Source organism: Photinus pyralis, unplaced genomic scaffold, assembly GCF_008802855.1.
Source record: "Photinus pyralis isolate 1611_PpyrPB1 unplaced genomic scaffold, Ppyr1.3 Ppyr1.4_LG3a, whole genome shotgun sequence".
NCBI lineage: Eukaryota > Metazoa > Arthropoda > Insecta > Coleoptera > Lampyridae > Photinus > Photinus pyralis.
This window is the reverse complement of record NW_022170509.1, coordinates 17,670,883-17,683,604: the sequence shown is the minus strand read 5'-3', so window position 1 is coordinate 17,683,604 and position 12,722 is coordinate 17,670,883. Positions and strand designations below refer to the sequence as shown.

The window sequence follows — 12,722 nt, the reverse complement described above, 5'->3', positions numbered from 1 at the left end:
TTCTGAGATCTCCATGACAAGACATTCTATTTTTGGACACAAGTTTTTATTAACTTAAGCTTCGAGAAGCGCCCCCAGAAGTGGCGGCGCCCGAGCCGGACCGCCACTGGGCCAACAGACTACACCAATCTAATAAAAAAAGGCGATCTTTGCGAAAACGTACATCTATGTAAAATAGTGATTCATTACCATTATTAACGAGCGACAAAAAGCGAGTTTATGATTTTGGACTTTCTGTCCGTCGGTCTTACAGATTTCCACAAAATTTCAAGACTCTTTTGCGTGGAGAGAAAAGGTTAAGAGACATCAATTGTAGATAATTGTCCCCTCTTTATTTTAGAATAAGAGGACTATCTTTTGTGTAAATCGCTTGCTTTGCAAGATATAAGATGAAAACCTCCAAAAACATTGTTTATATTGGTTTTTGATTATTTCTCATCGTTGCGGGAAAAATGTTTGTTGGACAATTCCAGATTCGTCTTCATCACACCAAAAAACATAAAATAAATTACTAAAAACATCACACCAGAACTTTCCACTAGGAGTACTTTTCAAACGATTCCTCTTTCTCGAACGCTTCCAACCCCAACTGACTATTCTAGAATGTTCTCGAACGAACACGTCACATCCGCCTTCGTTCTTTATCACCGATGACTAATCTCTCATGGCACCTCGATGTCTATCGAAATTTCTGGAATGTGTAATTTTTTTTTCTGTGGGATTTTATAATACTAGTGGTACAGTGGACTAAGGGGTACAGTAGACAAAATACCAAAAATACATAGAAAGTCGGCTTGTCTTAGGCCGATTGAAAATTGTATATTTTAGAAAGAATATTTTTTTGGAATTTTGTTTACTGTACTCCTCGATTTAATCAAATTAGCGTAATTTTTCTTATTTGTGCCCGCTCTCCAGGTTATAATTGTTCAGAAATGTTCATTTTTCAGTATATCCGAGTACATGATGAACAAAGAGGTCTTTTTCTATCCAAGATAAATATTTCAACCTTTTACTTTGGTTTAACCTTTACCAATCTTGTATCAGAAGAAGATAATGTGTGAGGTGTGGCTGTTTTACAGAGTATCATGGGGCGAACTCTTATAGGTATAATTGAGTTCGTTTTCCATCAATAGAAATTTTTCACCACTTTACTTTGGTTTAAAATTTGTTTCCTGCTCTTGATACATGGAGTAACAGTCACTGTACATTTTTCTGGTTACCAGAAGAACATAGTGCACGAGGCGGGCTTTTCTAATCACCAAGAGAAACATGATATCTTCTCTTAAACTTTTGCTCATGCTCAATTAAAACAGATCAGTTTTATTTCCTTAACAATTCAAAATAAAATATAATATAAATGTAATGATCGTAGCTAATTACATACTTATACATAGCGTGCGTTTTGGATAATGCCTCACATGCACTTAGAATACTCTTATATTAACATAACGAGAACTTTCATTGAAAATTTTGATATGATTTGTATACGCAGAATATGTACAAAAATAGAAAACCTTATTTGACTACTTCTCAAAATTTGATCAACAGTTTATTTACAAACTACGTAACCTACCTACTTTGAACACCACAAGATTTTTCATTTTGTGCAAATCTACCTAATTCATACTTTACTACGATAAAATAATTTTTCCTTTTTTTCAATTCTCATTTAATCATTGAATATTTGCCGAAAGCGTCTTAAGTCATAAAAATACCGAATAAAAAGAAGAGAATATTTTGTTTTGTTTTTTGTCATTCGCTAATGTGCTTTGAAAGACGACTTTGAGGAACAAGTTTTCTTTATTAATTGAGTTTATTCGTCTAATACGCATGTTCGTACCAAAGCCTCAACGACTGAGTATGGATCACAGTTGGATGCTGGCCGTCTGTCTTCTAGGTAGCCCTTCTTGTCTTCGGCACAACCGCGCGGTATTCTTATGCTGGCCGAACGATTTGCGACACCTAGGAAGAAAAAAATGTTATTGTCTCTCGACCAGTCGATTAAATTGCCCACCTCTCTCCTCCCCACAACACAGCATCATAAAGGTTAACTGTATGTTGATAGGGCGTTGGACAACTCTATCCGGATAGCTGTCCCAATAGTTGTCAGAAGCGGACAAGTATAATTGCGCGTATCTATACAGGGTGTCCATTATGTATGGCATATAGTATATATCTCGGTAAATATTGACTGTATACAACATTTTTTTCCATAAGAAATTAGCATTCCATTGTTTATATTTGAGAAAACAAGTGACTAACGAAAAACAATTGAATTTTTTTAAATAGCAATGCATATACTTTCATTAGGCTCATTTGACAGAGATTTTTTTCTCTTCACTGACGTAACACGTTAGCACCGCTTTTTTTTGCCACTGTCTTGCAGTTAATGGTGACATTTTGAACATTCATTGCAATGAAAACCATTTTTTTGAAAAATTTTCTTGAATAAGGGTCGGTACTAACATGTTATATCATCGAAAAGAGAAAAAAATTTCTATCAAATGAGCCTAATGAAAAGGTGGACTGCCATTTAAAAAAATTCAATTGTTTTTTGAAATAAAAACAACTGAATGCTGCCTTATTATGGGAAATAAAATGTCAAACAACTTTCATATAGAAAAATGTTGTATATATTCGATATTTACTATATTCCATACATAATAGGCACCGTGTATAATTAAAACTGATATCGGCTGGTGTATTACCGGGCTGTGTGTGTGGTGGGGGGAGGGGAGGCTTAACCAATTCCCTATTGGAAAACTCACCTGCACTGAAATCGTGTATCGAGGATGTTTCGTGCCTTCCGGTCAATCTACGTTCGTTATCCTTGCCCCCTTTAGGATCGTAGGCCTGTATGTGTCTGATGTGGTGTCTGCTCAGTTTGTCGATCGCTTTCTCAATTTCGCTGCAATTAACAATTTAAATTAGAACGTGACTTCAATTAACATATATCCTCAATTAAGTACAGTCAAGGTTGGAGACTTACATGATTCCATTATCCTCGCGCATTAATTTCGTCGAAAAGTTCGTGTGAGCGCCGGCTCCGTTCCAATCGCCCTCCATCGGCTTGGGATCCAATGTCGCTATGACGCCGAATTCCTCGGCGACGCGATGCAAAAGAAATCTCGCCATCCAGAGCTGATCGCCGATCTGGATGCCCTCGCAGGGACCGACCTGGAACTCCCACTGGGCCGGCATCACCTCGGCGTTCTCGCCCGAAATGTTAATCCCCGCGTAGAGGCAGGCACGATAGTGGGCTTCTACGATGTCACGGCCGTACACTTTATTAGCGCCGACCCCACAATAATAAGGCCCCTGAGGTCCAGGAAAACCGTGTTTGGGCCAACCCAGCGGTCGCAAGTCCATGTCCAGCAGAGTGTATTCCTGTTCGATTCCAAACCACGGCTTGTGATCGGCCGCCGCCTGCATCACCTTCAAGCAGCTGTGTCTTCGGTTCGATTCGGTCGGTTTCTTGGTGTACTTGTAAGTCTCGCAAAGCACCAGCTTGTTATTCCCACGCCTGAAGGGATCCCTATAGATCGCCACCGGATAAAGGTACACGTCCGAATTCATGCCTTCGGCCTGCTTCGTCGAACTCCCGTCGAAATTCCAAATGGGTAACTCTACAAAATAATCGATAAGTTCGCGAGTATCGCTTTATGAGTTATTCGCAAACCTTCCGGATTCTCCGGGATGAAATCCAAGGTGCGAGTTTTCGCGCGCAAATTCTCCCCGCTGCCGTCGATCCAAATGTACATGGCCTGCACTTTTCCATCGGGAACGGGCAGGTCCAGGAACTTCTTGCTGACGGTTTTGTTGATAGCCGCGTTCGGCGAGTGATCCAACGTCGGATTCGGCATCTCTTTGTACTGCAAAAACATAGGTATATTCACGTGGTCCTGACAAAAAGATTGTTCTTTACTGAGGCTCATATTCAATACTGCCTCTAGGAGACTTGTTGAATTACTGCTGATACTTATCAGGAGCACAGAAATACATTACTGACGTCTTAGTGTCAGTCGAAGACCCTTCCGAATGGTTACTTACTCATACCCCTAACCTCCTAAGGTTGCAGTACCAGGAGAACATAATTTGCCAGTTACGGTCGTATGTCCCTGGTCGTTTTCGTTCTCAATATTGTAAAAAACTGAGTGTGATCTCATTTGGGGAACAGTTTAGTACCGCAGGGGCTGGGGGTATGAAACAACCCCCAAGAAAGGGAGATTGGATGATCCTCTGTCGTTAATTGTGATGATAATTTTCAAGAAAGGGTAATCGATTTCTTCTGTGTGACTGGGAAGAGTATTTCATACCCCCCACCCCCGGTGTTACATACCCCCCACCCCCCCAAACGTTCGGCCCTTAAAACTTTCCCGTATGGAATATTTTCCGGAAAAGGCAGAATTGTTGACATTCGCTACAAAGTAATCAAAACATGCTCTTTACATTTTGGGGAGTAGCTTGGTATCGAGGAGTTTGGGGGGTATTAATACCGATCTTCTTTTGTCCTGGGGGGTTTTCCATATCCCCCAGTGTTACATCCCCCCCCCCTCCAACGTTCACCTCTTAGAATTTTCCTGTATGGAATATCTTCCGTTGTTCACATTACCTGTAAAGTAATGAAAACATGCTGTGATAATTTTAATCGATTTCTCCTGTGTGTTGGGAGGGGGGGGGGGGTATTCCAAACTTCCCAGACTACCCCGGTCTTACATTTCCCCCCAAAACATTTCCCCCCAAGGAAAACTTGTTGACATTTCCTACAAAGTAAACAAATCACGATCTTCACATTTTGGGGGACAGTTTAGTACCGGGGGGTCTGGGTGGTATAGAATACCTACCAGAAAAATAGGGATTCGATGATCCTCTTTCGAAATTTAACAATCATGATAGTTTTCAGGAAAGGGTAATCAATTTCTCCTGTGCGTTATAGCCCCCAGTGTTACATTTCCCTCCCAAAACGTTCAACTCTTACAACTTTCCTATATGGGAATTTTTATATAAGCAAGGAGTCCGAGGGGAGTTTGTTGAGTCTGGAAAGAAGAAGAGATTTGTTTTTGCGCTCCTAATACTATGATTAAACAATGATTCTGAATACTGTTATGCCACTACCGATGAATGCTGAACATTTCGTGAAAAACGTAGCGCCGCGGGGAGGGGGATCCCCAGACAAACAAAACAAAGATTCGACGGCTCTCTTTCGAAGAGTGATAGCGCGTTCCTGAGGGTAGTATGCTAGACAAGAAGTCTGGTAGATAGAATTCCCCCAAGGACAAGAAGAGCGGTAGTTCTTCGTGTCCTAGGAAATCTTCAGATATAGGATATATCCCCCCCCCCTCCCCCTAGGCCGAAAACTATACCGCATACTGTTATACCACTAGCGATGAATGCTTGGAGAGGACTGTAGAACAAATGTTGGCATAATCGTTTACCACTCTCGGAGAAAGGGAAAGAAAAGATCTTTAGGGAGGAGCAGGGCCGTAATATGTCGGTGGCCAAGACAAGGCTTCAATCTCCCCCGGAAAATTAGAAAACTCGTAATTTTGTTCGTTCTGGTTCGAAGGATGATGATCTAGCTGTATTATCCACCACCTATGGATCCGCGATGGTGCTAGGGGTGAGGAACTGAGGATGCAAAGGAGCAATCACGCACTGTTCTGAGAAAACTGAAGACAGGAGAAGAATCTGGGATGGCTTTGGTTTTATCACTTAAAAAGTCAGAAATATCAATTGTTTCCTGTTGCGAAAAACCAGACACCTTGATTTTTTAAATTAAAATAAAGTTGTCATTTTGCTCAAAATTTGGGCGAAAAACCTGCGGTACAATCTAATACAAAAGTTTATTTTAGATCGATGGAAAGCCATACTCAAAACTGAAAACTTTTTTGGGGGCGCTTAACCTAAAACCACTCTAAGGTCAGACCATTTTTCCGGTTTTCGTCGGAATGATCGCGCCTCGATAATTAGTGAAGGTCGCGGCCTTATTTTATATACGGAACGGGATCGATAACCCCCTTTTCTTTCATTTTTTTTAAAAGATGGAACTGGATCGCGAGTCATTAGCCAAAGGTCGAGATATGCGCTTATCGCAATTGTTCTAAATCGGCCAAGTCCTCGACGACGTCGCTCACAACACACGTGCAGGTTGTTTTTCCATTTTCGGAAATTACCGTCCGTAATTGATCACGCAAATCGGAAAACAAAGGCTCCGACTCCGAGGTCGCACTTGCAGTTCACGTGAACAGCTGTATGTTGATCACGTGCGGCGAGTGACTCGTCCAAATTTCCATCAGCTGGAAAAACTTTTCCGACTGCATGTTGTCCAAAACTGGCCAAGCCTTCCCGTGTCTATAAACGGCGCGAAATTTCGCAATCGATTAAAGTGCATCGCTCAGTGGAAAGATCCACTTTGCGTATGACATTTGAGGTTATAGACACTTTTTGGATGTGAAATTTCTGGCAGCCTTGAACTTATCGAGAGAAAACACACGGCTGATGTTGACAAATTCGAAATAGTCTAATTGGGTCACGATTGATTTTTAAGGCGCTGGGAGGACAATGCCTCCTTGACTGCTCGAAATGGGACGACGGCCGGAGGGGGAAAAAAAATTGAAAGTGGTACTTACAGGACTAACTGGGCAGATGCAGGGGGACGATCCTCACAAAAAAATACGCATAATAATTAATGAAACCTCGCATTGGAGAAGTCAACGCACTCTGTTCTAATAAACACAGTATCAGAGCTAGAGAGAATTCGGTTGCGCGTCTGCTTTATACGCACACCCCGACCTCGTGTCGTGGGAGGCACGTGTCCAAAGCGTCGCGACGCCCGCACTTCTAATACTTTCTTGACGTTTAGCGCACCCACCCTGCGTCTACCACGAATAATCGCGACTCAATGCCAAGGCTAGGAATTTCGTTCGCATTGTGTTTCGATTCCTGCTTTCTTTTATCGACATCGCAAACCTTGGACGTGTTTCCGCATTCGTCATATCATCGGGTTTGTAGTGCGATCTAAAATTACGACCGCTTTTGTGCTGGCTGCCAGTTGAAAATTGGAAGTTCACAAAACCTTCCTCATTAAAAAAGCTAAACGACGCTTCGGCGACGCCAAAAACATTTTTGAAATTACAACACCCCACGTGCTCCTTTGTGTTGATATTGGATGCTTTAGTCGGTTTCTTCATCATTTTAGGATTCCGTAATTTCTGGCTCTTTCATCGATTTCAATTATTACGGCTCTTCCGATCTATTCTTTGGCGTAGAGTTCGACTGTTTCGCCTTCTACGGCGTGTTTGATATTACCATTGTATTTATAAACGAAAAATACAATGATTGTTTCACTAACCGTCAGCTGTTCGGGCGCCTTTGATTAATCGATCGGCTTATCGTAGAACTTTCGGGTTTTCGGCATTATATTTGTACTATCGCGTTATTCTTGCATGGGACCGTTTAAAGGCCGATATCTTAGACCATGGTCTAAGGCCGAAATCCATTCCTGAAGTTGATAATTTATTTCCTCGTAATTTGTTAAAATAAGGGAATAGGATTATCACAGTGCGTGTATGAATATCAGTTTTTTTCATTCAATAAAATAGTTGGCTGATCTTATCTAATTCACGAAACTACTTTGTTAACAGGTCAATAGTATGGTCAATTTCATGTAAATTGAGTGATAATCGCTCCGTATCGTCAATTTAATTAGTATACGAGGTATACGAATTATTTCATGGTAATGATAACTACTTTTCGTTTACTGGGGAATATTTTATACCCCCCGGTACTTCATTCTCACCCAAAAATGTTTAGGGTAGGCACTCACGTGAAAATTTTAGAAACAAAAAACAATCAAACTTAGCACCACGATCCTGTGGAGCATGGCCAACTTGTCAAGAAATTAAAGGTCCAATGGTCCCTTCTGAAAGTATCACGAGAGTCTTGAGGGCTCAGAGTTTTAAGTAAAATTGTAACACCGGGGGGTCTGGGGAGTATGGGGGTATGGAATACCCCCCAGTAAACGAAAAATTGCCATAATTTCAAACAGTTCCAAGATTGGGCTACTAGTTCAAAAGTTACAGCCCTTTGAATTTTTTTTCGAAATTGGTTTCTAGTCTATAACTTTTGATTGAGAAGTCTGATCGAAAAAGTACGAATTGTTTTGGATTCTACGCACCAAAATTAATAAGAAAAAGTTTTTTCCCGAGAAATTTTGGTGCAGTCGATTTTTGGTAAAAAAGGAAGGTTATACACTGCCTTTTTTTGAGCCCCGAAAAAAAATTGTCTCAGATCGACCCGGAAAAAAAAATTTCTTATAGAATGTGGCCTGTAGAATCCATAATTTCAAACAGTTCCAAGATTGGGCTACTATTTCAAAAGTTACAGCCCTTTGAATTTTCTTTCGAAATTGGTTTCTAGTCTATAACTTTTGATTGAGAAGTCTGATCGAAAAAGTACGAATTGATTTGGATTCTACGTGCCCAAATTAATAAGAAAAAGTGTTTTCCTGAGAAATTTTGGTGTAGTTGAATTTTGGTAAAAAAGGAAGGTTATAATATGTACATATTTCAGAACAATGATCATTAAAAAAAAATTTTTTTAATTACTATCAAATCCAATTTATATTCAGAATTTAAACTAAATAACCTATACGCAGGGGCGGACTGGGTACTTACGGGCCATTAAAGTATTAGTGTAGTAATGAAGGGGGGAGGGGGAGGGTTAGCTCTGAGGTGCACCACAAAAACATTTTAAAGTACTCCTTTCTCGAAAATCATTTACCATACAGTTTTTTTAAAAATTGCAGCTAATAATTAAAAGTAACAAAATATACAATCCACATGAGGTGCGTCGCCTATCATTGTATTTCAGCACTTTCAAAATACTTCAATTAAAACAGATTTTTTTAACAACCTAACATCAACCCCAATTAGAGAAACGTGTTAATAATTTATTAATAGTGCAAGAAACTAAATACAGCACATACTTATAAATTTCCATCGGGCCATTATGATCTACAGGCTAGGTGGCAATCGCCACCCGCCTCCCCCCGTGCCAGTCCGCCCCTGTCAAGGAAAAATGGGAAAAAAAAGAGAATCAAATGTAAAACAAGGTCCCGACATTGCTGTTATTGCTGTTAATGTAACTATTCGTTGCATTACTCATAGAAACATTTCATGGTAGTTTTACTTCTGAAAAAGTTCCGGATAGCCATTCGGGGGATTTTTGATCAAGGCGTTGAATGACAGACTCTGTAAAACCTTGATTGATGTTATAGATAATAAAATACAGCAAAAAATTAACTTTTTTTACAAGCTTTTTGCACTAACCATGTTGCTTAATCATTAGTTGAAGATCTAACAATAAGTACTAACACACAACAACTTAATCGGGACAGTGAAGTTCGTAACAACTCGATTTCAGACTGTAATTGTTTTCAATTTGGCCTCTGGGAGTATCTCAGATCAAGTATCACACTATTTTTATAAACAGAAGAGAGCATCCCCTCGAGGAGTGCCACTCGATGCCGAAGTGCTATGAACGGACATGCCCTCTGAGGTGGCTGCTCTATAGAATCCTCCCTTTCTGTTTTGCGCTTCCAAAAAAACCTGAATAAAGACCCCCATTACTACCCTGTTGGTCTCGAAAGTGTGAATGGTTGTTGTAATTAGACCTAAGTTATAGAGCAATTGTCTCTTGGCCTACAACCAAATATGTAACCTTAGATCATACTATATGATCTAAGCATGTAACCTTTGGGACCATTTGCAAAGACAAGCATGCATGCGAGCACGATACAGACCACCCCACCGCCGTTATGGAAGTTGCTTTTTCTTGACCTCTGTGTGCAGGATCAGGGCCTAAGGGCAACCTTACGATTGCGAACAAGGAGATGGTTGAACAACACAGAACGCAAAGTAGAATACTCTCGAATTCTAGTTGAGGCAGTCGCATGACCGCCCATGTTGGAAGACAGAGAGGGCTCTCTTGTGCCCCAATTTGTTATAGGGGAGAACTACCACATACGATCATTCACAAGTATTATTGCATGTTTCCAAGCACATGGAAAAGTATTTTAAATAAGGAATTCATTAGGTAATTATGTGAGTGATAATATCAGTTAAGTAAATAGAGGATATCTACCCAACTGTGACATACGAAGACTTATTGAAAGCACTTCATTCCTTGAGCTTCATTCATTTTGACATAAAAATACTTAAGATTAAAGCTTATCTGCTACTGAGAAAAAGGTAATAAGTAGGTACCTATCTAACATGTTTCACTCCTCCAACACTAATTATTTATCCGACTACATGGACGCCAGAGGAAATTTAAGATTTCGGATTTTAAGAATGGATGGAGTTAGGATGCTGAAGAAAGAAATTACTGCTCCTTTCCTAAGTAGATTTGAGCATTATGTAAAACAGTCGCCAGCAAGATTCGCAAAGCCCACAATCTCTCGAATTGCAGTTGCAAACATTTCTACAAAGCCTTATTGGTATTCGTTATACTATAATTATACTATAATGTGTATACAGAGGATTAGATTTTATAGTTCCAACAGAATCAAAGCCTTTTTATGTAATCTCAATCTGTTTGTGCTAGGAAAAGGAGATTAAAATGTTTAAATATATTTTAACGTTTCAGTGGTTAACTATAATAATTAATGGTTGGGAGGGTACAAGCGACTGACGCCTTCTGTCACCTTTAATTCCATAGGAATTTAACCACCCCATTACACTATATACCTATTGCTTATTAAAGTAGTTTCAAGAATTGAAGTGATGCTTAATTGATATTTTCTGTTGGCAGATCCACATCCCCAAGGAATGTATTCTCTACTGTTTCGCTGGCTGTCTGCAGATACCTTTGAATATAGACTACTACCTACTATTTTATAAGCAAAGGCAGAGACGACAGTTGTATCAATCTTGTGAAGATGGTATTTTAGAGGAAGATGTGCGATTATGGTTGTTAGATCTTGCTAAGCGATAATATCTCCCTAATCTTGGGCTGCAAGGCCTTTACGAATCGTTTAGTCTGCCACCGTTTTGGTTTGCATAGTCTATATAGTGTAATTTCGTATGCTCCCAGGGTTCTATGACTTATTTCATTTTATTTTTTTATAACTTCATTTGACCTCCTCATTGTAACTTTTGCTTCTCTACAAGCCGTACTGTGACATATCTAGATACTTGTAGCTAGATACAGTAACTATATAGATACTTTTGAAGCGTTTAGTTATATCTCTAGATGCCTTTCACAAAATGTAACGATATCTGTAACTATAGATACATTTTTCATTGTATCTGAGCTGACTTACATACTTTTTGTTTGTTTTGTAATATTGCTTGTCAAATTACAATTATCGAGTTACATGAAAGTAAGTGAATATCTGCCCATAATGTTGATGTATAGAAATGAAAGAGTCTCCATTTCTATACTTCGAATTGTAATAGATAATTTCCCACATAATAGCAATTCCAAAAACAAATCGACATGAAATTGAAATGAATTATTGTTAAAGTATATAATTTTTCAAGATTTCTAGGGGTTTAAGTTTAAAGATTAGTTCTTCGAGAAACATGCCCAGAGGATTTTTATACTTGGAATCTGAGTGATCTACCTACACTGTACTGAAACTTCTGAAAAAACACATACAATCCAAAAAAGCACAAAGAAATTGTACTCACTTCAGGACGTACGTAAATTTATTTATTGATCTGATGATCAACAATAAACTTAATAAACGTTCGTTCGGAAAGCAATAAGGTTTGATGGTATACATCCCGAAATTTTTTAATATAGGTATTGGAAAAGGTGCGGTGGTAGCGTAGAAATTCTAAATTCCGGTCAAATATCGAATTATTTAAGCGTCATATATGCAAACTAGTATAGAGACTTCTATAGTAAATAATTACTTGGAGAATTGCTGAACAAGCTTGCTGTAAGAAAAATAGAATTCATATACGAGTATAGTAAATTTATATACAGCAAGTCCTTGTGGAAAATTATATAATACACGATTTCGAGTCTTTGTTGGTGAGAGGAGTAGGAAAATGAAATATGGTCTTCCCAGGAGTCAGTAGTGTTCGATCCATTATTTTTAATGCATGGGAAAGTGATTTTATACCAATATAATCGCGAAATTTGTGCAGGCGAGCAGGTGATATAGCGTACATTTTTATTTCTCGACCTGTTTCCTCAAGAAATAGATCTAGGTAGATGTTAACACTGGGAATTCAAATCACAGCACACAGCAGCTCTTTTTAACTTTTAGGTTCATGGATTAATTTCACATCAAAAGTGTGTATATACATTAAAGAATTACGCACCATCAAAGTCTACATAAAATAAAATGGTTTTTCCGAAGAATTAATTATAGCCTTAATTATAAAAGGCATAAAATGTCATCACGTTAGTGTATTTCCCAATTATCCTTTATAGAACAAGTGGTTTAGTTATTTGATACTTGATACTTTGACATATGCCTGGCGTCGCCGCCTCTGTCAGGATTTAAGTCAACTGTCGTGGTGAAACGCTCCTGGTAGGCACTATCACTTATAGGCAGGTATTTCGATGTTCTTGATTTTAAATGGGAGTGGTTTTCCGTTAAGCATTTTGTTAACTACACTGTTGAAGCTCATGGTGTAATCGTCTAGTACATTTTTATGATTCGTTATTATTTCTAGTCCTAGTACGTAATGGTCAATAATTTCTAA

General features: G+C 39.0%; 1 protein-coding gene across 1 annotated transcript; it reads right to left on the bottom strand.

The window, feature by feature from the left end:
• Window positions 1-1,299: 1,299 nt before the first annotated feature.
• LOC116165457 (glutamine synthetase-like) lies at window positions 1,300-6,860 on the bottom strand. Its single transcript, XM_031479914.1, has 5 exons — window positions 6,630-6,860; window positions 3,680-3,872; window positions 2,990-3,626; window positions 2,769-2,908; window positions 1,300-1,962 (listed from the first exon to the last, which is right to left on the bottom strand). Exons 2-5 carry the CDS (start codon window positions 3,861-3,863, stop codon window positions 1,814-1,816), a joined length of 1,110 nt encoding a protein of 369 aa, XP_031335774.1. The 5' UTR covers window positions 3,864-3,872; window positions 6,630-6,860; the 3' UTR covers window positions 1,300-1,813.
• Between the last annotated feature and the right edge of the window lie 5,862 nt (window positions 6,861-12,722).

Bases quoted from the DNA above. Each gene is read 5' to 3' on its own strand.
- LOC116165457 (XM_031479914.1), bottom strand. From the start codon at position 3,863: ATGCCGAATCCGACGTTGGATCACTCGCCGAACGCGGCTATCAACAAA. The intron at 3,627-3,679 runs GTTTGCGAATAA...ATTATTTTGTAG, and splicing joins CATCCCGGAGAATCCGGAAG to AGTTACCCATTTGGAATTTC. The intron at 1,963-2,768 runs GTGAGTTTTCCA...TTTTCTTCCTAG, and splicing joins GATACACGATTTCAGTGCAG to GTGTCGCAAATCGTTCGGCC.